The sequence below is a fragment of the Antennarius striatus genome, chromosome 8 (genome assembly GCF_040054535.1).
Source record: "Antennarius striatus isolate MH-2024 chromosome 8, ASM4005453v1, whole genome shotgun sequence".
Lineage (NCBI taxonomy): Eukaryota > Metazoa > Chordata > Actinopteri > Lophiiformes > Antennariidae > Antennarius > Antennarius striatus.
In genome coordinates, this window is record NC_090783.1 from 11,357,129 (window position 1) to 11,384,975 (window position 27,847).

The window sequence follows — 27,847 nt, forward strand, 5'->3', positions numbered from 1 at the left end:
TTACTATTGGACTGTGTGGAATGAATAACAACTCTAGTTGTTATTCATTCCACAGTGAATTTATTCGAAAGTCGCGTCTGTTGTGTCAAGTCTGTTGACACAACCATTCACCATGCAGGTAACCATGATATTTTTTGAGTTAATCGCGATGTGGATTTCATTGTTTCTTATGGCTGCTAAGCTATGTTTGGCCCCAGTGACGTATGACGCCCACGTGACCACTGAATGCGGAAGCTGCTGCAGTGCAGATTTTAAGCTTTTTTTGACCAAACGGATGATGATACAGATATAAAAAATGTTCTTCTATTTTTCATAATGATGAATAACATATATGTCACTTAAAATTAACTTTACTGTCCCTTTAAGTGATGGGAATTCCAGCTCTTTTTTTTGTTGCTTTTCATCAATATATTATACCAATAATATAAAATTATAATGTAAAATTATGTACAAATGAATTAATAATGTAAAAATCTCGTTATACTTTTTATTTATATATGTTTATTATATAAGTATGCCTTTATTTTTTCACTCTACAGTGCACTTTAAATGAATTTAAACTTAAAACTTATTTTATATAAAACAAATCGACAGTCAAACAACACAGAATCCCTTAAAAACTCGCAACACAACAAAATATAAATGAAAATATGTAAAACAAAAGAAAAAGATCAGCATCCAAATAATGTGTTTAGTAAAGATTGGCATTCAGAAACACCATGTGTGTCCGCTTTGAGGGACTGATTCGGCTTCTTCTGTCAGTCATGATCTGCCCGGTTTTGGTGAAAATTCTCTGGGAGGGAAATGACGTTGCACCAATGCACAGTCACCATGTCATCACGTGTGTGAGGTGTGGGCAAAGTGAAGCCTTGTTTTCCCACCAGTTTAGTGGATCTGCACGTAACTGGCAAAGGGGCTCCTCAAGGTAGGGTCTCACTTCCAGTATTGCATCTGCTGAAGGCTTCCTTCTTGTAGTGTCTTCACTTGCTCTTTCTTCAAAGAATCTCCAAACAGCAGATGCTTGTGGCCCCTCTTGCTCATCCTCTGCTCCATCTTGGCCCCCTGGAAGTGGAGTTGGCTGGTTGAACCTTGCTGCTGCTGCAGTTATTCTCTGAATAGCTTCATCAACTGCTTTAGTGTCATTGAAGGTCAGCTTCTTGAATCTTGGATAAAGAATGTTGGTTTCTGACAGAACAGTGTTATATTCCATTCTATGGAACTTTCTGTCCATGGATGCACAGGGAGCCTCTACTAGCTCTTTCACATGCTGTGGTTACGCTGGTCTGGTTCTGAGCTGTCACTCTCTGCAGAACCCTGCGCAGGATTAACATTTTGGAGGCTGTAACATAGCTGAAAAAGAATAAACAATGGGTGTTAATATTACGCTTTGTTTTATGTGCAGGTGTATTAAAATTATTTCATGTCTACTCAGCCTTTTATTCCAGTAATGCAACAACAATTACTACTACTAGTAATAATACTAATAATAATGTAACAACATTTGTATACTGCACCTGTCTGCACTGATCTCCACAGCGACCTCCTCAAATTGCTCCAGAACAGTGCATGCCTCCTGCAGTACCTCCCATTCCTCTTGGCTCGGAGGATCGACCGGTACATTGATAACAGCTAGGTTAGAGATGACTGCATCCTTGGACTCCAGAATCCGTTTTATCATATGAAAGGTGGAGTTCCACCTTATCACACAATCTTCTCTGAGCTTCAGCTCAGGCATGTCCATCTGTCGTTGTGTTATTTTGAGCCTGTGTGTGGCTGTTGTGCTCCTGTGGAAATATTCCACTATTGACTTTCTCCACAGCAGGCTTCATCACCTTCAGAGCATCTCTCACAATCAGGTTAATTGTGTGTGCAAGACATTTCATAATTGTGCTGGGTTCATTTCAGGGTTTTAACTGCTTTGGTTATGTTCGCTGCATTGTCAATAACACAACCACCTACTTTGTTTATAACATTCCACTCTTTTGCCACTCTGAGCAGTTCCCCTGCTAAGTTCTCAGATGTGTGTCTGTCACTGAACTCAAAACAATTCAGAAGGCAGGACACCATTTTATCGTCTTCAATAAAATGACAGGTAACTGACGAGAAGGATGTGGGGGTTCAGGATGTCCAGCTGTTGGTTGTTAGAGAGGGCTTTATTAACCCTCTCTTGCAGGGATGATTTTTTTGAGAGAGGGTTTTCATGCTTGGAATGTTGTACACGTGATCTCTTCTTGGTGTATTCTATTGATTAGTCATGCGCTACAATTTTGTAATGTCCTAGAATTCAAATTCTTTATTTGGGGGCCTTTAGCAGGTATGAGATTAAATGTGATTTATTAGATTAATTACAAATCCTGGTATTAATGAGATTATTTTTGTAATTGCCTGACAGCACTACTTTTTACCGTGTTTAGGAATATCCTTGTCCCTCCCTGTTGCTCCTCTGTCTGGCCTCCCCTGACTCTGCTGTCCTGACCTGCTGTGTGGAGCTGCCGCCGCCCCTCCCCCACCCCCGCTCCCCCCCTCCGCTGTGAGAGACTGGCGGTCACTTCTGAGTGTGAGCTGACAGCGGGAGATGTCACTGAATGCAGGAAGGCCCCTTGTGTGTCTCTGAGTGTTACGGGCCTGTATGCAGAACACCAGAACTAATAGTGGGGTCTATACTGTGCTACTAATAATTTTCCTACAGGGATTAATAAAGTATATAAATTTACTTTATTAATCCTGGGCAGAAATTATCTACTATCTGCTGTCATACAATCACAGAATTTACAATATTACACAGACCACAAGACCGCGTTTAATTTGTGAGCATACATTCAGAGGTCATGTAGCTGTTGGGCTACCAGACCTGGTTTCCCTCCTGAACTCCTTCATGTATTCAAGGCGTCAGTGTGGCTGCAGGGAGACAGTCCGCTGTCACGTGATCAGTGTGGCTGCAGGGAGCCAGTCCGCTGTCACGTGATCAGTGTGGCTGCAGGGAGCCGGTCCGCTGTCACGTGATCAGTGTGGCTGCAGGGAGCCATTCCGCTGACACGTGACAGGCACGTGACGCTCAGACGCGCGCGACTGCCGGCGCTGCCAGTCAACTCCTCAGACGTCCGCATCTCATTAGAGTCACGGAGAGAAGTTGGATGAAGAGCAGCGGACACGGAAGTTCTGTTTCTGTTGTGGCTGAAAGCACATTCCTGTGGTGAAATCCGAGGTAAGTGTGTTAATACGTCACGAATCTAACATGGCTTTAACAGAAAGTTGTCAGACAGGCGATGCGTCACTGCACGGTTTTTGACAGCAAGAATAATAACCAGTACTGATGCTAGTTTTTGTGCGCGATGAGTGTATGTACCCGTGTGCGTAAATCACGTTTTAAAAGTTTTTGTGTGTGGTATTTGGTCGGATATGTGTGTAATTACACATTATTTTTGACTGATAGCCAGAATAATACAAATATTAATGCTATTTTTATATATTTAACCTGCGTGCACGTGTCGTGTACGTGTGTTGCATGCATGTAACGCTCGTTTTGGAAGGCGTGTCAACGTAGCTCACACTCATCCAGAGTCTGAGGCTGATGTTCAGGTGACTGATCCTACTGGATACATCTGTAGTTTCTTGGAGATATGCAGAAAGTGATTGTAGTAATTTAATTTACTGACTTGAGGCCGTATGCAATGTTAGTGATGCATTCAGGGTGTTTGGATACTGTCCATTTGTGTGTGATACAGCCCATCATACAAACTGCAGAAATGTAAATTTGAGTTTGTGGTGATTTCAGAATGGTTGATTCAGCGACCCTTCTACATGCATGTTTTTACCCCAAAGGAGCACTTCTCAACTTACGAATGCTTTTTGAATGACATCATTTGATTATATATATAGCTGACTTTTCTCTAACTGTACTTTGAGTTACAGTGCAGTTTTGGGAAAAAAAGGAGAAAATATTCATTTTGCTTTAAATTGTGGTTTTGGGTGAATACAGATGCTCTGGTGACAACAATAGAATTTGTAGATGATGTGGCATTTTGCTTGTGAGAAGCATTGAGGTGGAAATTCCTATAAAAGTATATTGATCTTTGCTTGACAAAATGGATATGAGCAATCAACAAGAACATGTATTGCCTTCTCTTTTGGGGGATAAGTAGAAATGTTTATCAGGGAATGTACTATATCTGGTTATGGGTTGAGTGAATCCAGTTCTGAATATTGATCTATTGAAGCTGGAATGTGTTTACATTTGTGTCTCCCTATGTCTGCACCTTGACAAAACAGATATTTAACCATTATAAAGGACAGTGCCTGTAAAGTTCTTTTGATGAGGGCCAGGTATACTTTGGTATACCTGTAACATAATAAAAATTGGGACAAACTGAAAAAAATGTAATACATAACTGGCCTAGCAGCATCAAATGTTCAGGGTGTGCCATGGGGAGCAAACAAATGTTTGGTGAGGTGCTGACCATGTGGAGCAACCTACTGAAATAATTAGGACTTAAATTGGATGTTGTAGTGTACGCATTGTAATACAAGGTCATGTTGATATAAAAAATGTTCAAATGAATTAGAATACACTAAACTAATAGTAATGAATGTAGGAGATTGGAAAAAATTGTGGTAAGGACAGGCTGGCTCTATCACAGTGCCTTAAAATTTGTGCAACTTCCAAGTATACATCAACATGACTATTCCAGATGATTATGAACTATGATTATGAATATGTCTTTGAAATCAGTTATTAGTTTGGAAGGATGTTGTTTGTGTTGTTGGATACATTTGAAACAATTTAACAATATTTTCACAGAGGCCTAATGTCAACAAGGAGAACCAGGATACGGCCTGCAGATGATGCAAAATCATACATTCTGTCTGCGAGGGACAAACCAGCATTTATTGAATGACATATTGACGCCAATAAAGGTACAGGGCATTATTTGGGTGCACAATACACTGTTATTAAGTTGATATTTAGGATGCATAGCACAAACATATCTTTGGGAACAAACTTCATTTCAACTGCTAATTATTCAATGTAAAATAATTAAGTTCTTTACCTTACAGTCATATTTCTAGTTCTGTCTACATTCACCTCTATGCATTTACACACTCATGTGTCCCTGGTCTTGTCCTTGTGGGGTCTTGAAATCCTGGACACACAGTTTTCTCTTTTGTTGCAGCCAGTTAACTTTACACACTCCGTTTCTAGTCTTATCCTTGTGGGGCCCTTCCGTCTGTAACTTATAATATATTACTTTATAAACAATTGGTAACACCTGTCAACAACCAAGTGAAGTCATTACTGTCATAAAATAGCACTTTATTAAGTATTAGAGGTTTTACATGGCTATGTTGAATGTAACCCATGTTACTCTTTCATTTGTTGTCTTATTTCCTTGTTCCTCTAGTATAGACTGAACAATGCTGTTATTTTTGAGTTCACATGTCATTTCAGAAGCTGCTTTCACTTGAACTAGTGCTTTTAACACAGAAATATCTACAAATAGCAGGTTTTATCTTTACCAGCTTGCAAACGATTGTTTTGATCTGAATTCACAGGTGATAAACAAGCAGCCTCCCATTCCAACATCTGCACCAGAGATGGTACCCTTGGATCTACAATCTCAGACTGATTACATCAGCGCCTGTGACAGCATACAGGTAAAGTAGCAATGCTGAAGCCATCATTCTCAGTTATTTTAACTTGTATATTAACCAGAATAAGAAGGGCTAGTGCTGCTTGTGTTTCACTAATGGCTACTGCCTGGATTTGTGTCCTATTTGAAGTAGCAGACTTGACCTTAGTCATATTTCTAGTTCTGTCTACATTCACTTCTATGCATTTACACACTCATGTGTCCCTGGTCTTGTCCTTGTGGGGTCTTGAAATCCTGGACACACAGTTTTCTCCTTTGTTGCAGCCAGTTAACTTTACACACTCCGTTTCTAGTCTTATCCTTGTGGGGCCCTTCCGTCTGTAACTGATAATATATTACTTTATAAACAATTGGCAACACCTGTCAACAACCAAGTGAAGTCATTACTGTCATAAAATAGCACTTTATTAAGTATTAGAGGTTTGACATGGCTATGTTGAATGTAACCCATGTTACTCTTTCATTTGTTGTCTTATTTCCTTGTTCCTCTAGTATAGACTGAACAATGCTGTTATTTTTGAGTTCACATGTCATTTCAGAAGCTGCTTTCACTTGAACTAGTGCTTTTAACACAGAAATATCTACAAATAGCAGGTTTTATCTTTACCAGCTTGCAAACGATTGTTTTGATCTGAATTCACAGGTGATAAACAAGCAGCCTCCCATTCCAACATCTGCACCAGAGATGGTACCCTTGGATCTACAATCTCAGACTGATTACATCAGCGCCTGTGACAGCATACAGGTAAAGTAGCAATGCTGAAGCCATCATTCTCAGTTATTTTAACTTGTACATTAACCAGAATAAGAAGGGCTAGTGCTGCTTGTGTTTCACTAATGGCTACTGCCTGGATTTGTGTCCTATTTGAAGTAGCAGACTTGACCTTAGTCATATTTCTAGTTCTGTCTACATTCACTTCTATGCATTTACACACTCATGTGTCCCTGGTCTTGTCCTTGTGGGGTCTTGAAATCCTGGACACACAGTTTTCTCCTTTGTTGCAGCCAGTTAACTTTACACACTCCGTTTCTAGTCTTATCCTTGTGGGGCCCTTCCGTCTGTAACTGATAATATATTACTTTATAAACAATTGGCAACACCTGTCAACAACCAAGTGAAGTCATTACTGTCATAAAATAGCACTTTATTAAGTATTAGAGGTTTGACATGGCTATGTTGAATGTAACCCATGTTACTCTTTCATTTGTTGTCTTATTTCCTTGTTCCTCTAGTATAGACTGAACAATGCTGTTATTTTTGAGTTCACATGTCATTTCAGAAGCTGCTTTCACTTGAACTAGTGCTTTTAACACAGAAATATCTACAAATAGCAGGTTTTATCTTTACCAGCTTGCAAATGATTGTTTTGATCTGAATTCACAGGTGATAAACAAGCAGCCTCCCATTCCAACATCCGCACCAGAGATGGTACCCTTGGATCTACAATCTCAGACTGATTACATCAGCGCCTGTGACAGCATACAGGTAAAGTAGCAATGCTGAAACCATCATTCTCAGTTATTTTAACTTGTATATTAACCAGAATAAGAAGGTCTAGTGCTGCTTGTGTTTCACTAATGGCTACTGCCTGGATTTGTGTCCTATTTGAAGTAACAGACTTGACCTTAGTCATATTTCTAGTTCTGTCTACATTCACTTCTATGCATTTACACACTCATGTGTCCCCGGTCTTGTCCTTGTGGGGTCTTGAAATCCTGGACACACAGTTTTCTCCTTTGTTGCAGCCAGTTAACTTTACACACTCCGTTTCTAGTCTTATCCTTGTGGGGCCCTTCCGTCTGTAACTTATAATATATTACTTTATAAACAATTGGCAACACCTGTCAACAACCAAGTGAAGTCATTACTGTCATAAAATAGCACTTTATTAAGTATTAGAGGTTTGACATGGCTATGTTGAATGTAACCCATGTTACTCTTTCATTTGTTGTCTTATTTCCTTGTTCCTCTAGTATAGACTGAACAATGCTGTTATTTTTGAGTTCACATGTCGTTTCAGAAGCTGCTTTCACTTGAACTAGTGCTTTTAACACAGAAATATCTACAAATAGCAGGTTTTATCTTTACCAGCTTGCAAATGATTGTTTTGATCTGAATTCACAGGTGATAAACAAGCAGCCTCCCATTCCAACATCCGCACCTGAGATGGTACCCTTGGATCTACAATCTCAGACTGATTACATCAGCGCCTGTGACAGCATACAGGTAAAGTAGCAATGCTGAAACCATCATTCTCAGTTATTTTAACTTGTACATTAACCAGAATAAGAAGGTCTAGTGCTGCTTGTGTTTCACTAATGGCTACTGCCTGGATTTGTGTCCTATTTGAAGTAACAGACTTGACCTTAGTCATATTTCTAGTTCTGTCTACATTCACTTCTATGCATTTACACACTCATGTGTCCCCGGTCTTGTCCTTGTGGGGTCTTGAAATCCTGGACACACAGTTTTCTCCTTTGTTGCAGCCAGTTAACTTTACACACTCCGTTTCTAGTCTTATCCTTGTGGGGCCCTTCCGTCTGTAACTGATAATATATTACTTTATAAACAATTGGCAACACCTGTCAACAACCAAGTGAAGTCATTACTGTCATAAAATAGCACTTTATTAAGTATTAGAGGTTTGACATGGCTATGTTGAATGTAACCCATGTTACTCTTTCATTTGTTGTCTTATTTCCTTGTTCCTCTAGTATAGACTGAACAATGCTGTTATTTTTGAGTTCACATGTCATTTCAGAAGCTGCTTTCACTTGAACTAGTGCTTTTAACACAGAAATATCTACAAATAGCAGGTTTTATCTTTACCAGCTTGCAAATGATTGTTTTGACCTGAATTCACAGGTGATAAACAAGCAGCCTCCCATTCCAACATCCGCACCTGAGATGGTAACCTTGGATCTACAATCTCAGACTGATTACATCAGCGCCTGTGACAGCATACAGGTAAAGTAGCAATGCTGAAGCCATCATTCTCAGTTATTTTAACTTGTACGTTAACCAGAATAAGAAGGTCTAGTGCTGCTTGTGTTTCACTAATGGCTACTGCCTGGATTTGTGTCCTATTTGAAGTAACAGACTTGACCTTAGTCATATTTCTAGTTCTGTCTACATTCACTTCTATGCATTTACACACTCATGTGTCCCCGGTCTTGTCCTTGTGGGGTCTTGAAATCCTGGACACACAGTTTTCTCCTTTGTTGCAGCCAGTTAACTTTACACACTCCGTTTCTAGTCTTATCCTTGTGGGGCCCTTCCGTCTGTAACTTATAATATATTACTTTATAAACAATTGGCAACACCTGTCAACAACCAAGTGAAGTCATTACTGTCATAAAATAGCACTTTATTAAGTATTAGAGGTTTGACATGGCTATGTTGAATGTAACCCATGTTACTCTTTCATTTGTTGTCTTATTTCCTTGTTCCTCTAGTATAGACTGAACAATGCTGTTATTTTTGAGTTCACATGTCATTTCAGAAGCTGCTTTCACTTGAACTAGTGCTTTTAACACAGAAATATCTACAAATAGCAGGTTTTATCTTTACCAGCTTGCAAACGATTGTTTTGATCTGAATTCACAGGTGATAAACAAGCAGCCTCCCATTCCACCAGCCGCACCTGAAATTGGTACCCTTGGATCTACAATCTCAGACTGATTACATCAGCGCCTGTGACAGCAAACAGGTAAAGTAGCAATGCAGAAGCCATCATTCCCAGTTATTTTAACTTGTACATTAACCAGAATAAGAAGGGCTAGTGCTGCTTGTGTTTCACTAATGGTTACTGCCTGGATTTGTGTCCTATTTGAAGTAACAGACTTGACCTTAGTCATATTTCTAGTTCTGTCTACATTCACCTCTATGCATTTACACACTCATGTGTCCCTGGTCTTGTCCTTGTGGGGTCTTGAAATCCTGGACACACAGTTTTCTCCTTTGTTGCAGCCAGTTAACTTTACACACTCCGTTTCTAGTCTTATCCTTGTGGGGCCCTTCCGTCTGTAACTGATAATATATTACTTTATAAACAATTGGCAACACCTGTCAACAACCAAGTGAAGTCATTACTGTCATAAAATAGCACTTTATTAAGTATTAGAGGTTTGACATGGCTATGTTGAATGTAACCCATGTTACTCTTTCATTTGTTGTCTTATTTCCTTGTTCCTCTAGTATAGACTGAACAATGCTGTTATTTTTGAGTTCACATGTCATTTCAGAAGCTGCTTTCACTTGAACTAGTGCTTTTAACACAGAAATATCTAAAAATAGCAGATTTTATCTTTACCAGCTTGCAAATGATTGTTTTGATCTGAATTCATAGGTGATAAACAAGCAGCCTCCCACTCCAACAGCTGCAGTGTCCCCCGCCTTACGCCCTACGCCAGCATGGGATAGGCTCCAGCACCCTGTGACCCGCCACGGTGGACCCAGTGGCAGAAAATGGATGGATGGAGATGTGGCCCACTTTATTTTCAGTTTTTTCTTTTATAAAGTTATCTTTCTTTAAGGTTTTTTTTTTTTTAAATTGAACTAAGGCTAAAAGAAGGCCTCAGGGTAGAAAGTTTTTGTTTTATGTTTTTCACTGCCTGTTTTTGATTTTATATTTTTGAAATGAGGCCCACTTGTTTTTTCTTTTATAAAGTTATGGCTCAAAAGAAGGCCTTTTTGGAAAAAAAACCCAGTGGAGAGCAAGGCAGTAAGGTTTTGTTTGTTTTTGTCACTGCCTGTTTTTTATTTTGCATTTTGTTGTAATGAGGCCATATTTATTCAAGTTTTTTCTTGTTTGTTGATAAAGTTGGGTTAATGTAAAGCATTCATGTCTTTGTCACATGTCTTGTACCACGCTATGATATAAAAGCTAGAAATGTGTGTGCAGGTGTGTAAAAAAGGACGTCTAAGGTAGTAAATGCTAGAAATTGGGCCTCACAATGCAGCAAAAAACTTACTTGGAGACAAAAGTTTGGAAATATGTTAAACTCAAGTGATATTTGTGAAATAGATTTTTTTTCCAGCTTGCCTGATTTTTTACAAAGTTGTAGCACCAGTGGAAAGGGTGGACCCCACAAAGTAGCAAAGATGAGTGAGACCTGGTAAGGTAGTATAAGTGAGTATGTGTGTGTGTGTGTGTGTGTGTGTGTGGAGGGTCGCATTTAAGCTTGTGTATTCTGTCTGGCAGCGATGTGCTGTGTGATTCATGGCAGTGAGGCACCGACATTAGATCAGTTCTATGAGTAAAACAGCGTTGTATTTGCCGGTAAATTAGCAGCCGGGCATTAAAAACTGGTTAAGAAATAGTTTAGGGCACAAAGTGTAGCATCAAATAGCTGCACCTCAACTCCAACTGGACTACGGATCGATTAAAACAATATTTAATTAATAGACGAAGACGAATGTTGGCGCTTAAATATGTGCTTTGAATTTAAGATCAGGAAATAATCCGCCCTCTTGGAACTGAGTGGTCCACTCGTAATGGATTTAACCAGTTTTTAATGTCTGGTTTTTTAATATGGCGTATTTTGCCAGACAGTGGCAAGTATGCCACTTTGTCTGGCTCATAGAAGTGACTTTTATGTCAGTGCCTCACCTCCTTGATCTCACTGATCTCACCTCCACCTCACTGATGCGTTTACGTGTGGACGGAGATTTTTTGAAAACGCTGTCGTGTGGACGCGAATCGTTTTTGATGCGTTTTCAAAAAAATCCGTCATCGTGTGGACGGGGTCTCAGAATGGCCTCATTGACATAACAATAGGGGCGGTGCACAGTTGATTAAAGGTATTTAGTCATGAATGCTCTGGATAGTGGACGGATAGCGCAAGTATAGCCCCAGTTTTTTTAATCTATTTTTATTATATGCATCTTAAAATCCAGTGCGCCTTATATATGAAATAAATGATAAAATAAACAATTCATTGAAGGTGTGTCTTATAATCCATTGCACCTTTTAGTGCAGAAAATACTGAAATAGATCTTAACTGCTTTTTAACCCACGTTGTATTTTCTCTAAAATATCCAAACCTCGTTGCAGATTTTAAAATGCTGACATGAGCTCCAATAACAATGTGAAGATGTAAATTTTTTGTTGCTGATAAGTAATCAGACTTAGACTTATGGACTCATCATTACTGCTGTGCAGGTTACGGTGCTTGTTTCTTTCATGTTTTTTCAGTCTTTCATCATTTTGTTCTTTGTGTCTCACTTCTGCTCTTTTTTTTGGTTGTGTTTTTGCGTTTTTCCTCTGCCACCCTCTCACTGTAACTGATTTTTTTTTCCATAATCAGTCTGATGATTTGGACAAATGCATTGGTTTTTCATTGTGTCTTTCTCTCACATGTCCCTCGTCAGCAGTGCCAGTGTCGTTCCCTCTGTCCTCTTTGTCTCTACAGCCAGCTGACCAGAGGATGAGGGCACTTTTCCTCAGGTGTAAGTATCGTATTTCTACCCTCTAGCCTTCATCCTTCTCCCCAAATGCTCCACCTTGTCTTTCATTTTTTGTGTCTTTGTCTTCCTCTGTGCATTATTTCTGCTCTCTGACTTTGACCTTTGTAATTTTCCATCCTTCTCTTTTATACTTTCAATGCTTCCAGTTCCTTCAAGAATAAGAAACCTGAGAGCCCACTCCAAAGCTTCTTCCATGATGAATTGCTGTCATAGTGTTTTTATGACATTCAATTCCACAGCTAAGAATAGCTGAAAGGACGACAGTGTACCCTCACTGGGTTAAGCTTTAGTATTTAATTTGGTTAGCCTCAGATAAAGCCAGCAATTAGTATTTATTCATTTCCTTAAGGACCCCCCCATTAGCTCAACATCAGTTATTGTTTTGTTTGTGGTTGTAAAAATCTCAAAAAGACAACTGTTCAAGCTACTCTGTATTCTTGTTTTTTTTGTTCTCTACAGTTTTATGTCCTCTGTCATTGGATGCTGACACAGCCCATCCTACTCTGGTTCTCCTGGAGGGGCACCAGGGTGCCCACTGTGGTGAGGACCCCCAATCCTACCCCCCTCACTCACAGCGCTTTGATTCAGTGGCTCAAGTTCTGTGCAAAGAGGGCCAGTTTGGTGGTGCCAGCTACTGGGAGGTGGAGTGGAGGGGCAGGGGATGGGTTGACATTGGTGTCACCTACCGAGGTATCGGACGCAAAGGTGGTGGAAAACCCTGCCTGTTGGGGCGAAATGAGAACTCATGGCGGCTGCGATGTACACACACTGGGTATGCTGCTTGGCATGAGAACCGTAAGACCACAGTAGCTGCACCACCCTGTCCCAGAATCGGTGTGTTCCTAGAACGTCAGAAGGGAGCATTGTCCTTCTATAGTGTGTCGGACACAGTGATGCTCCTGCACACTTTCCGATGCCCATTTTCTCAACCACTGTACCCTGCCTTCCGTCTGGATTTGGACTCCACCCTTCTCATTTGTCCCTCCGACTGAGGCAATGGAAATTCAGCTTAGCCTAATTTTCTCCTCATCTTGAACCCTTTATTTAACTACTTCAGGGAAGATCTCACTCTGCTTGTAAACACAGAAAAAATGAAGAAAATGAAGAGGTTTCTGGTGCAGAACAAAAACATCAGGAAGATGCTACAGTCATGAAAAACTTATTCTTTCATTAATTTATATGCATAGTCTTTCATTCTGTGAATGTCTGTCTTGGCAAAGAAAGATATTTCTGTTTTGTTTCTCTTTTCTCTTATAGAAGGTACTCTAAATCATTGTCTGAGACAGCTATCAAGCTTACTGTACTTATATGGATTCGTGAAAGCATTAGCAATGACTCAGTTTCAATAATATGCAATTTTTTGTCATCCATGGACACTTAAAATCAATCAACATTTAATACTTGATAAAAGAATAGTGATAAAATAAAGAAAAGCAATTGTTAATAAAATATGTTATAAATAAAGAACACAATCTCATATAATTACATAGGTAATTAGAAACTGCTGGGAATAACTGATTTAAACGCGTTAGCTTTCAATTGGGACTTGAAAGAAACGGTTGTGCAGAGTTTTCAGTGTGTTGGGCCAGTCACACTGAAAACTCACTCCTAGTGCAGAATCTGGTAGAAGCTACTGTATATTGTGATGACGCTTAAGAGATGATGTGGGCTACCTGATGGAAACAAACTTTTGTTCATCAGGAACAATTTAAACGAAGATGGTTACTGACCGTCTTATTATTGTACATAGACAGCAAACTGACAATGACCAGAACAACATCCAAACACAATGTTGGTCTGTTTGTTTTTTCCTACAGACTCTCTTCATTTTATTTACACTCCTTCAGTGTACGTTTGCTGATCCGCTACTGTGATCTTATTCTGTAATGTTGATTTTTGAAAGCTACATTACCAAATGCTGCCTTGGCATAAATATATCATTTTCATTTTTTGCATATACACTACATTAATATTGAAAATGATGGCAGGTGAACACAGAAGGTTTTAAAACAACAAAAATATTAACAAAAACTCAACGGTTTTTGAGCTGAAGCATTCATCCGTAAATGTGCCCTCAGGGATGGGATGGTCAAGAAGCTACTGAATAATGTGGTAGCGGTGATGCCAAATCTTTCTCGTAACTGATGGAGTATACTATAACAGAACACAGCACTAAGATTTAAGGGAACTACTGTAGTGTATTAGAATCTGGAGACAACCATAATCAACAGCGATCGGCTCATTGGTTGTTTTGATAAGGATTTCTTAATTTGCAGGATATGAGAGCTCGGAGCTCAGTGCAATAGGATCAGGAGGTTTAAAAAAACATGAGAATGTAGAATTATAAGATTTTTAGGACAAGGGTTATAGCAGTCACAGAATCGGATAATAGACATTAATAGTTTGAGTCAGCAGGGGAAGTGGGATTTGTTGAAGTGTTATAGTGAGCCAACATGAAACAGGACACAAAAATTTTCAGAAGTCTATTTCTTACTGGGACAGGTCAATAGGCAAAAGGGTACCTTTCAGGCAGAGTCAGTCTGAGTTGTGCTTGATATAAATTTGAGTACCATGTTTTTATCCAGAACAATACTTTTAAATTTGCAGAACAACAAGAAATTTTCAGTAACATGCTGATGTGTTAATCCTTGTTTATCTTTGACAAACAACAATCTTTGGGAGAATTCTACTGACAACAGTTTGAATATTTCGTGCAAATAATTGAAAAACAAAATGCAAAGATCTTTCTGTTCAGCGTCACTGCCATGTGACATGGAGAGTTCCTATTGCTTGCAGAGCAACCTCTGTTTCAGGCAAATTATGTTTATCTTAGATAGGTTTAGCTCAGCAGAAATCTGATAAATAGTTTTGTGCAACCGTAAACTTTTTAGTTTCCATGCTAAGCTAACCACCTGTTTTTCTGAGATGAGGGTAATGCACTGATCATGCTATGGCTTATCTCTATGCGTGCACCCAGTCCAGAAACAGTGTGGTACTGAGATGGAGCGGGTTGTGCAAGCAGCCAGATGATGAAATGTAATAATGTGAAAAAGTGGTGTGACTCTGACTTTTGCACAAAAACATTTATGATCCTATATGCGTGTGTAAAAGCAGCTAGAAAAATGTGATGTGTTTCTAATGATTCTCCAGTCAGGAAAAGCTTTTCTCATTTGACTCTTGGTAAAATAATGATGCTTTGTTTTGAAACATTTATTTCTTTTAAGGTATATTATGTAGCACTACCATTTTTAAAAAATCTGAAAACCACTTTGCCTTATGTGTTGTTGTGTGCTTAGATTGTCATTTTGATAATGCGTCAAAGAGAAGAAAGTCGGTGAATATTATCAACGCATATCATGAATGAACTAAAACATGACCTTATATATGACTTTTTGTGCTGGAAACACTATCAGAAATGGTGGTTTGTTCAAGAAAGATGACAATTCCCATGACTCAATGCCATTTGACAATGGACTGCATTAAAGTCGCTGGGCTCACTTTCAGTTTTACTTAGTGTACAACATGTAAGTGAGACAATAGAAGATTGTCTCCACTGCGCTAAAGATGTAAAGCATATACACCATAACCTCTAAACCAAAATTAATTTGCCAACATTAAGTTTATGATGCACTTAAATAGTGCATCATAAACTGTGATAACATTTGTACAACCAAATGTTATCACATGCCCAATTATATTAAATCAGTCGTGTTCTTATCATCTATTGTACATTTGGCTTTTAAAAACTGACTTTCAAATGGAATGAATTAATGTCATGTGGGTGCTGAATTAAGGGAAGTAAGGAAAAAAAACGCAGCACAGTGGCACAGTAGGTAGCGCTGTCGCCGCACAGCAATGCGGTTCTGGATTTAAATCCCGCTCTGTGCGGAGTTTGTATGTTCTCCCCGTGTCTGCGTGAGTTCTCTCGGGGTTCCTCCCACCTCCAAAAACATGCAGCTTAAATGAACTGGTGATACCAAATTGACTGTAGGTGTGAGTGTGTGCGTGTGTGGTTGTCTGTTTACATATGGCTCTGGGGTGCACTGGCGTCACATCTGGAGTGAACCCGTTAGTCAGCTGGGATAGGCTCCAGCAACCCACAATAGCGGATGAAGAGGTTATCTTTTTGTTATGTTTTTCCCTTTGAAATGTTGTTTTTTTAAAAATGTTTTTTATGTTGCTGTTCTCGTGGATTGTAATTATTTGACAGAGCACTGTGTGAGGACTTTGAACTATATTATTTTTGAGACTGACATGAAAATATGAAACAAGGATCAGCAATTTTACTTTTGTCACATAAGTACTACATATGAATCTTATTTTTACAATGTTTTTGATGATAAGTCTCATTAAAACAATAGTAAAACTTACACATACTTTATACTTATATATTACACATATTACTAACAGAGTCCCGCATTGCATTTATATTATGCAAAATCTTTGACTTTCCAACACCATGCATGGTCAATGATATTTCTAAATTAATCTACTTATCTACCTGTCAATTAAGATTGCACTTTCTGCAGTTTATAGGATGCAACATTATTTGTCTTACCTAGGACTCACTGTGCATTTCCTCATGTGGCTGTTAAACATGTTGGCATTATTTTGGTTTTCTAAAAGGAGTTCATTTCATGTTGGCTGACAGTAAATTCATGGGAACTGTATGGGGCTCTTTTTTTTGTTTGTTTGTTTGTGTACAGTTGATGAGAAACAGTAGTAAACTGACAAAACAAGGATTAATTCTAGAGCACATACATCAAAGTCAAGGCCGAAGGGTCGAATCTTGCCCTTGAGTGAATTAACCATGGCTTCCTGGATAATATTTAATTACATCCCGCTTCAAAGCGGTGATGTTTTGCGATTGTCAGTTTTCATGTGTTCGTCCGTTTATTCGTTCGTCTGTCCACCAAATATCTTTGTAACAATTACAGATAGACAGATGAAACAAAAAGCACATTACTTGGGCGGCAAAGGGGATGAAAATGAGATGATGACCTTGACCTTGAGAAAACTAGGTCAAGGTCAAATTTCAACTTTTGTACACTCAGGAACCAGTTTGGATAGAAAAACGAGGGAGAAGTGTAAGACCCTATAACAAAGCGTGTGCTTTGATCTTCCTATGCACTAGCTTTGATCTATGGTGTTACTCACACTGGCCTTCTCCATGTGCACTAGTTTATGCACTAGACAGGTACTACTTTCAGGTATACCCTGACCTACCCTGAAAGTAGGTCAGGGTAAGTCGCGGGATTTTGCAGTCTCTTACTTCCTTGATTCTAGTTACCATTAGAACTGGCCTGCAGGCCGGTTCATTATTCATCAGCAGTCAGAGCAGAGGTCAACTTTCAGCTACCCCCTCCTCTAAAAGGGCTATACAGAAGATGGAGACTGAGAACAGGAGGTTTCAAGCCAGGTGGGAGGCAGAAGACATGTTCACAGAGGTAACAGACACACCTGTGTGTCTTCTGTGTGGAGAAAGTTTGGCTGTAATGAAAGAATATTACCTTAGAAGGCACCATCAAACGTCTCAAACACACAAGAGCGTGATTGTTCTTTGAAGGAAGTTTGTTTTTGTCTGTGTGCCTGTTGAAAAATGTTTTCACTTGAAATTACTGACAGCCATTTTAAAATATTGTTTTCATTTAATATGCAATTTCCTCCGGGATTAATAAAGTATCTATCTATCTATCTATCTATCTATCTATCTATCTATCTATCTATCTATCTATCTATCTATCTATCTATCTATCTATCTATCTATCTATCTATCTATCTATCTATATATCTATCTAATCATTCAATAATATATGTTCGCTCTTGGTTCACTAGACTATGTGCAATCAATCAGTGCTACCGGGAGACCAGCTTGTTTGTGTTCTCTGAGACATGGCTAACTGGCAACGTGCCAGGACTAACCGGCTTCTCTGTACGAGCAGACCGGGACATGAACACCGCCGGTAAGAAGAAAGGAGGTGGATTAATCATCTATACCAACAATAGATGGTGCCATCCAGGACATGTGACGGTGAAATCAACACTGTGTAACCGCGATCTGGAGCTAACAGCTGTTAGCATCAGACCCTACTGAATTTTCACACGTTATTGTCCTCGCCGTCTACATCCCTCCTCGCGCGGACCCTGAGACTGCACGAGAAACCACCTGTGGCACCACCTCCGCTTTTCGGACCCGACACCCGGAGGCGCTCCTCATCACCGGTGACTAATCATGTCACCTTAGACTCATCTCTCCCCACAATGGTCCAGTGTGTAGACTGTCCCACACGGAAGAACAGAACCATCGATCTGTTCTACACTAATGCTAAGGAGGCTTATAACGCCACCCCCCTCCCTCCACTAGGTAAATCAGATCATAACCTAGTGTACCTACAGCCTACCTACATTCCACTGGTGAAACGGCTGCCAGCAACAAAACGACAGGTCAGGAGGTGGTCCCCGGAAGCAGAGGAAACGCTGAGGGACTGCTTCCAGACCACCAACTGGGATGTGATCATGGGCTCACATGGGGAGGACATTGAGGGGGCAGCTCAGTGTTTTACAGATTACATGAACTTCTATGTGGACACCGTGGCCCCTGTCAGGACAGTCAAGTGTTACCCCAACAACAAACCCTGGGTAACAAAGGAAGTCAAGGCTGTCCTGAACAGAAAGAAGCGGACGTTCAGGAGCAAGAACGAGGAGGAGATGAAGAAGGCCCAGCAGGAAGTGAGACTCTGCCTGAGGGAGGCCAAGGAGGCGTACGGGAGGAAGCTGGAGAAGCAGCTGGGGCGCAACCAGGTATGGGAGGTCTGGAATGGGATTAGAACCATCACCAGACACGGGAAAGGGCGCAGCACTGTGGTGGGGAATATTGAACGAGCGAATGAACTAAACAGCTTTTTCAGTCGGTTCAGCTCCCCCACCACTTCCAGCTCCTCGTCCCAGGCCTCTCCCGGCCCTGCAGACTGCTCCACTGATGCTCCCTCCTCCTGTGCTTCCTCTCCTTCCACCCCTGCCATTTCTCCTTCCATCCCTGCCCCTGCCAATTCTCCCGAGCCCACTCCAAGAGCTGTGAAGCTCAACGGCCCCACTTCAACCACTGGACTTCCAACCTCGCCACGACTTCCTGCTCCCACCACGACCGAGGCCGTCATCACTGCAGACCTGGTGACGACAACGCTGTGGAGGCTCCGTCCCTATAAGGCGGCTGGACCGGATAAGATCTCCCCAAGACTCCTCTGAGCCTGTGCTTCGGAACTAGGTGACCCCCTGCAACGATTTTTCAACCTCAGTCTGCGGCTGGGGAGGGTCCCATCACTGTGGACCTCCTGCATTGTCCCGGTACCCAAGAAAAGACGCCCTACTGAGCTTAACGACCACCAACCGCTTGCTCTTACCTCCCACGTAATGAAGACCTTAGAGCGACTGGTCCTGGAGCTCATGCATCCACAGGTGCAGGGTGCAATGGACCCTCTCCAGTTCGCCTATCAGGCCAAGGTTGGGTTTGATGATGCTGTCTTGTACCTCCTCCACTGTGTGCTCTCCTACCTGGACACCGGGGTCTGTGCCGTCAGGGTGCTCTTCTTTGAATTTTTGAGCGCCTTCAACACCATCCAGCCCCGGCTCCTGCAGGACAAACTGACCTCCATGGCTGTGGACCCCTACCTCGTGAGCTGGATCACGGACTACCTAACGGACAGACCCCAGTACGTCCGTATGGGGGACTGTTTTTCTTCTATGGTGACCAGCAGCACGGGGGCGCCACAGTGGACCGTGCTCTCCCTCATTCTCTTCACCCTCTACACATCGGACTTCAAGCACAACTCGGATACATTTCACATACAGAAGTACTCCGATGACACTGCGATTGTGGCATGTATCCGGGAGGGTGATGAGGGGGCGTACAGGGCATTGGTGGCTGACTTCATGGAGTGGTGCCAACAGAACCAGCTCCAGCTCAACGTCTCCAAGACCAAGGAGATGGTGCTGGATTTCCGGCGGGCACCTCCCTCTCCACAACCAGTGATCATCAAGGGCAGTCAGGTGGAGGTGGTAGGAAACTATAAGTACCTGGGACTGCAGCTAGACAGCAGACTGGACTGGTCACTCAACTCGGACTGTGTGAACAAGAAGAGGCAGAGCAGGATGTACTTCCTAAGGAGGCTGGCCTCCTTCAACATCTGTCCTAAGCTCCTTCTCATGTTCTATCACTCTGTAGTCTTATCTATCTATCTATCTATCTATCTATCTATCTATCTATCTATCTATCTATCTATCTATCTATCTATCTATCTATCTCCTGTCTGTCTGTCTGTCTGTCTGTCTGTCTGTCTGTCTGTCTGTCTGTCTGTCTGTCTGTCTGTCTGTCTGTCTGTCTGTCTGTCTGTCTGGCTATCTATCTATCTATCTATCTATCTATCTATCTATCTATCTATCTATCTATCTATCTATCTATCTATCTATCTATCTATCTATCTATCTATCTATCTATCTATCTATCTATCTATCCATCCATCTATCATTTCAATATATTTTAATAAACACTGAACCAGTTTGTCTCTCGGCTTGCAGCAAATTTGTTTTTTTTGGCCCTCTGTGTATTTGACATTGACATCCCTGTTCTAGACCAATACTTAACATAGTTGAACAGTACACTTATTAGAAGGGAGGTGCTGTACTTGTTATTGGTGTCTGTTTATAGGAAAAAGTAAAAATAACAGATGAAATAGTCATAGACAAAGTAAAATACAATGAAGCATACAAAGAATAAATGATAAGCTAGAATACAACTTTGTATAATTCAAATGCTCTGACAAATTCTGGACTGAGGCTAGATGTGTACTGTTGTTCATCAGTGTGCTCAGGCGTGGTCATTTAGTTTACTGTATTCTGAATTCCTACACCATTATCTACTGGCCAGTTTGTGTATTACACTGGTTTTGAGCATCTGTTCATTGAAAACTTAGCTGTGTGAATGCAGAATTTTATTACTATTTTTAATTTAGTTATAATTAAGAGAAACCGAGAAAAATGAAAAAAAAGTTTCGATTTTCAATTTAAAGGTAATGAAAGTTTTTTGACATCCTAAAAATGCATTTTTATCATTTTCACCAGTGGTTTTTAATTATTATAGCAACATAGGACATTTCTCTCCATCACTTGTATTCAGGACACACATAAAGAATTATGCTTGCTCAGACTTGAAGACAAACTGAACTTTGGACAGCTAGGTGTAAAAATGATCGAAAAGTCTAAAATTATTTAAGAAACAGGACATACAATCCATGTTCTGTTTACCTAATCTGTAGTGATGCCTGTTTTAATGGTGACTTATGCATAGGGTTTGTTTGTCCCAGCAGGAGTATTGAAGCAGGAGGTGGTACAAAACTCATTAGGAGGAGGAGGGCGGGAAAAAGAGGAGGAAGAGAAGGAGGAAGGTGAGAGACCCAAAGTTACCATACAGAAGTCTTTGCGTTGCTGTGGAGTTTCTTTAACTGGAGGAATACACCACCTCTGTTACGTGAGCTAGTAACTGATTTTGACAGGTATTCTTTACCAGAGCCAGAATTCAATAAAAATTATCTTTATTGACTGGGACAGCACTCCTCACACACAGTCGTCTCCACCCCATCATGCCTGGCTGCTGGTTGGTGTCAGTGATCTGTTGTCATGGCGATGCCGTCTCACTGTTGCTGCGGGACCACTAGAACGAGAGGCTGGTGGCACTGAAATCTTCTATGAACACTGTGGAAGACTTGAAATGCTGTGGAACTCATTTTGTACTTTCGTGAACATTGAGACAGCCGACAGTTCATGTCAGGTTGAAAGTTAGTGCCAGCAATGTGAACTATGGGTTACCTGTAAGAAAACTCTGTCACAGCCTGCCTGTTAGTTCTTTTGTTTTTTAATTATTGATGGGATTGTCCCCTAGAGGGCAAAATTAGTTCAGTAAGGGTGGAAATGCAACCCCCCCCACAAATCACATCCAAAACAAAATGTACAGTTTTCCATATTTACCTGATATTCAGTTATTCCTTTCTCATAGCCTTAACCTGCTCCTGAAGAAAAATAAACATGTCAGGAGCATCTTTGTGTTGAATTAAGTCCACTGGACATATAGGAAAACATGGAAAACATTTCTAGATTCAAGATTCAAGAATTTTATTGTCATATGCACAGCAAACAGGTAAACAGCAAATTTGAAAATGCAAAATCAATAGCCCCGGTGTTGGAATTGACAATCAAGCAGTGTATATATGGCAACCACTGGTTCAGCGTTAAAGTAACACATGTGAAAGAGTTAACAGTATTAATACTATTACAGTGCCATTAAACCTGTTCGATCATGCAAAAATTAGCACAGCAATCACTTCAAAAATAACTGCAATGGAAAATATTTTTTCTTTCAAGAAGGGCTTCGCATTACATTTGACAAAGTTCTGGGAACTCAAACTATAGTCCAGCCTGGACTTCAGACTCCTGTAGCAGAGGAAGAGGAAGAAGAGGCTGTAAATGAGACAATTACAGTTCTTTCATCTACAAGAAACTGGATGGATGGATGGACACTAGTTAATCTGCTAAAATAGTTACTCAACAATAATTAATCTATACACATTGTTAAGCCATAATCAATCACCAATCTAGTCAAATAATTGCAATGTTTCCTCAGATATCTGCTTACTCAATCATGTATCACTTAATATTTTACATAAACTTTAAAATGTCATTCACTGTTAAGCTAGTATAATGAAGTCATGTAAAATTATGGTTCTGTATACTGTGTTCTCACATGTGTAACTCTGAATGCCCTGTTCCTCACACGCTAAAGGCCTGTAAATCTTGAATGTCAGAGTGTTCAGACCAGATAGTAGCAACCATCCAATATTTAAAATATCAAAGAGTCATTTTGCATTGTCTGTCTTCTTGTCCTTTTGGCTTTTCCCTTCAGGGGTCACCACAGCGAATCACTTGCCTCCACCAACCCCTATCTTCTGCATCCTTTTCTCTCACACCAATTACCTTCATGTCCTCTTTCACTACATCCATAAACCTCCTCTTTGGTCTACCTCTAGGCCTCCTGCCTCGCAGTTCAAAACTCAGCATCCTTCTGCCGATATATTCACTATCTCTCCTCTGGACATCATTCTGCATTGTCTCTAAAAGGTGAAAAGAGCCTCCTGAAAGATTACAAATTCTTGGTATTGTTTAAAGTCTTTGTTCTTCAATGATTCCTTCTGGTAAGCTGTGATGCCATTGAGTGAACCCTGTACAGAGTTTATGACTAATTTCATTCTGTCTGTTCAATAAACCTTGTGATTTGCTAAAATCTGACATATCTGGTGTTACCATATCAGAAATGCTCATACGGAATCGGCGTAATGAACGACAAGCGGAACGTCAAGTTTATCTTCTTTTTATTAGACCGGAGCCTGCCACGCTCACCTGAACACTTGTACATAAATCACACATGTCATACTCAATCGAACAAGAGTACTACATCCACATAGAACCACTTCCGGGCACAATAGGAAGTCCCAAAATAAGAGCGTCACTTAACACTTGCTCTTTTCTTACCACATCAAATTGGAAAACAAAAACAACTCATTCAATCAAAAGTAAAACATCTATGACATTCAATTACCAAATTTGTTTTTTGAAAAATTTTCAACTTCAGCGTTGTAGCTGGCTTGGTCAGAACATCCACATTCATCTGCTCAGTGGGACAGTACTCCAAAATGAATCTTCCATTATTAAAATTTTCCCTTATGAAATGGAACTTGATGTTAATATGCTTGCAACTTTGTTCACTGGATTCTTGGCCAGTGCTGTTGCACCTTGGTTGTCTTCATACACCTTTATTTGTGCATACTGATAATTGTCAATACCGCTAAGCAGTTGCTCAAGGTAAATACCTTCCTGTATCGCTGATGCCATATATTCTGCCTCACAAGTTGATAAAGCCACGGTTGGTTGTTTTCTTGTTTTCCAGGAAATCAAAGAGCTATCCTCATTTAGACTGGCACAATACCCTGATGTACTTCTCCTATCGGCCGAATCACATGCCCAGTCAGCATCACTGTAGACTCTTAGGCCTAGTTTTTCTTTATCATTTCTCCTGAAGTACAATCCCTTTTCCATTGCACCTTTGAGGTATCTGAACACATGTTTAACAGTGTTCCAGTGCTCCACAGTTGGTTCAGCAAAGTGCTGAGAAAGTTTACTGACCACAAAACTAATGTCTGGTCTAGTGCATGTGGACAAGTAAATTAAGCTTCCTACTGCCTCCCTGTACTCTCTTGGCTCTTGCATTTTTTCTGCATCTTCTGTGAACTCAAGTTTTGATTCACGAGGTGTTTCTCTAGACTTACAATCTTGCATGTCAAATCTTTCTAGAACATTTTTCACAAACCTCTCTTGTGACATTTTCACCACACCATCTGTTTGTTCAAAGTCAATCACTAGGAAATGTTTCAGTTTCCCCATATCTTTCTTTTTGAACTTTTCAGTAAGCATCCGTTTCACATTTTTCATCACACTCTTACTGTTGGCAGCAATGATGAGATCATCAACCCAAATGATTAGTATTACTTTCTCGTCGTTTCTTTCCCATGTGTAATAATTTTCAGCTAAACATGTATGCAACAATGCATTCCAATTCCTCCCAGATTGTTTTAACCCGTAAATGGATTTCTGTAGCTTGCATACTAGTTTTTCACCCGTTTCTGATTCCTTTTCAAAACCTTCAGGTTGCTCCGTATAAATTTCGTCGTCAATTGGAGCGTGCAAATAAGCTGTTTTAACATCCATCTGGTGTAACACTAAGTTATCCTGGACTGCTTTTTGCATCACAACTCTTACACTCGTCATGTCAGCTGTAGGTGAGAATGTTTCGTCATAATTCGGTACCCGGTTTCTGACTGTAGCCTTTTGCTACAAACCTACCCTTGTATTTGTTAGACCCATCTACTTCTGTTTTCAATGCATAAACCCATCTACCCCCCACTGTCTGTTTGCCTGGTGGTAACTGTGTCAGGGTGAAGGCTTCGTTCTCCTTGAGAGATTGCATCTCCTCTATCATAGCAGATTTCCACTGTCTTGCTTTGGTTGACGCAATAGCGTCTTGGTAAGTATGAGGCACATCGCACACTGCCCTGTAGCAAAAGTCTATGCAAGTGTTTATATTGTCCTCTATGTTACCTGTCTCATAGTCCTGTAGGTCAGCTGGTCTCATTTTGACTCTTGGTGGGTTCCTTCTGTTTACAATATCTGTGACTTCACCTGGCTGCATCTGTTCAATCTTTTTAGGTGAAGCACTAACACCACCACTCTGAACACTTTGGCCTTGTGCATTTTGAGGTTTTTCATCAACCCTCTCATCGGTGTTGTCAACCATGGTATATATATCCCCATAAGCTGTTTGTGACTCAGCTGTCTGCGTTCCCTTTTCATTTGTCGCTTTAGTTGTGAATTTCACCAACCTATACTTTTGGACCTTCTCTGCATCTGGGTAGTACACTAGATACGCTGGGCTGTTTTTGTCATAGCCTATGAAAACTCCTTGCTCATGTGGCGGGAGCGGTGTATTGGGTGGTGAGGAATACCAGAATTAATGTGTCGACAACGCCACCTGGGGAATTGCACCCCAGGAAATCCTAAACTCAGATTTTAAATTGACAAGATCACACAGGTCCGATATACCACTGGGGCGACAAACTAATTCAATAAACTAATGGTAGATAACGAAAATATAACAGTGTAGAAAAATATCAAAATACAATCAAAGTATAATACACTGAATGTTGAATGGTCACAGAGATAAACAGACTTAAAATGTAAAGTGGTGTTCACTAGGCGTGGGTGACCATGCAGGCCCTAAAGCCCCTGTGAACCAACCACACCTTTAAATCAGGGCGATAAGCCGCTGACTAAGACTCAGTCTGCTCTCTGCTCACTGACTAAAATGAAACAAAATTAGCAGAACATGGCAACAAAATACGAAATAACAATTAAACTAGAAATGAATTAACCAAATAAGAACAGAACCAAAATAAAGAACCAAATACAGAAGAACAAGAAAAGGAAACTCAAAGAGCCAAATAATCCAAAATTAAATGTACCATACTTCAAACAATGTGATTAAGAGAGCCGGTATAAGAGAAAACCAGTATAAAAGGGCCAGGACTAAGAGAGCCAGTATAAAAGGGCCAGGACTAAGAGAGAGAGCCAGGATAGTAGCGTGGCCCAAGGAGTAGTGGTCTGTGGTGTCCTTATTGGTCGGAGCGCCGCAAGCACAGCACACCCCAGGCAACCGGAGGATGTGTGTCTCAAAACACGCCTGGAGTACACAGCCAGAGCGGGCAGGTAGACAGACGCACACAGCAGGGCTTCAAACAGGTCAGCCCCTCTCCCTCGGTCCCCGACAGCCAGCCACACTGAAACAGTTGAAGATCATGTCACCACAGTGCGCATTACGCACACACAAGAGGGAAAGACGGCAGGGTGCTTACCTGGGCAAGAAGATTGTGTACATAGATGGCGGCCACACGACGGGTTCACGCCACGCCAAATGGCAAGCTGTCTGATGAAACAGAGCTGCCGATACCACGCCAAACAAATTGCGGCCACGCCGAGCCACAGCCACCACGGGAGTGCGCGAGGAGCGGGAGAGAGCGGGCGCGACCACATGCACCTGAATATAACGGTGCGCGTAGCACCGTCCCCCCGATCAGTGCGCCACAGCTGTGCGTAAAAGCTGGCACAGTGCCAAATTGTGACGAGGAGGGAAATAGCCTCTGGCTACATCTACCCCCACTTTTTGCATCGTCGGCCCGACGATGTGTGCAAGATGCTGGAGTTAACACCAAGGCCGGAAAATAGCCAGCTGGGCGTTGGACACTGGACCTGCGGCAACACCAGCAGCACTGTCAGTGCGACCAGCAGACTTGGGGAGATTATGTACATTTGAATGGTGACCAGCGGTGCAGCGAGCAGTCCTGCGCAGGGCTTGCTGACTTGTACTTGGTTGATCATCTGGAGACAAAGGAGTTGGCAGCCAGGGATTTTCAGGTGCTGGAGAGGTTGGTGGCGCGAGCGGGGCTGGCAAATGGGTCACGACAGGGGTGCCTGAGGGACATGAAGCGACGGCTACAGGTGGTGGACGGGGTGTTTCAGGAAGCAAGACCCACAACTCATCATCGCTCGAAGACTCATCTGGTGCGGCCAGGGCAGGTGGAGTGGACACCTCCAATGAAGGAGGTGCAGCCTCAGGCCGGACCACTGCCTTTAGCATGTCCCGATGCACGTTTCGAACCTTGTGCAGGTCCTTCACCGGGGCAACAGTGTAAACTGTTCCTTCACTAGTTGGAGCCCTTACCACCTGGTGGACGACTGAGCTCCAGAGATCTTGGATTTTCTGGCGCCCCCTACTGCTGTGGTCCCTCACATACACCAACTGACCCACTGAAAGAGGTGCCTCCCGAACACGTTGGTCGTGTCGCTCCTTTCGTTTGTCAGCCGCTGCAAGCAACCGCTCACAAGCACCCTCAAAAGCAACCTTGAGTCTGGCTTGATGTTCCACCACCCAATCCTGTACATTGCCTGGTTCTGGATCATCAACTCTACCAAGGAGGAAGTCTACAGGAAGCCGAGGTTCCTTCCCAAACATCAAGTAAAACGGAGACTCGCCCCTACCCTGGTAAGGAGTGGTGTTATAACAAAACAGTACCTG

General features: G+C 41.3%; 1 protein-coding gene across 3 annotated transcripts in view; it reads left to right on the top strand.

Moving 5' to 3' along the window:
- LOC137599788 (E3 ubiquitin/ISG15 ligase TRIM25-like) overlaps positions 1-21,819 on the top strand; it is a 39,085-nt gene extending 17,266 nt beyond the window's left edge. Inside the window, exons 7-8 of one of the 3 annotated variants that reach the window (XM_068320931.1) lie at positions 21,480-21,640; positions 21,721-21,819. In XM_068320931.1, coding sequence (XP_068177032.1) covers positions 21,480-21,640; positions 21,721-21,780 — 221 coding nt within the window. In that variant the 3' untranslated portion in view covers positions 21,781-21,819. Of the gene's footprint in view, positions 1-12,021; positions 12,100-12,576; positions 15,385-21,479; positions 21,641-21,720 lie in introns of those variants that run through there. The other 2 variants (XM_068320928.1, XM_068320930.1) reach the window with 2 other exon arrangements.
- Positions 21,820-27,847: the final 6,028 nt, after the last annotated feature.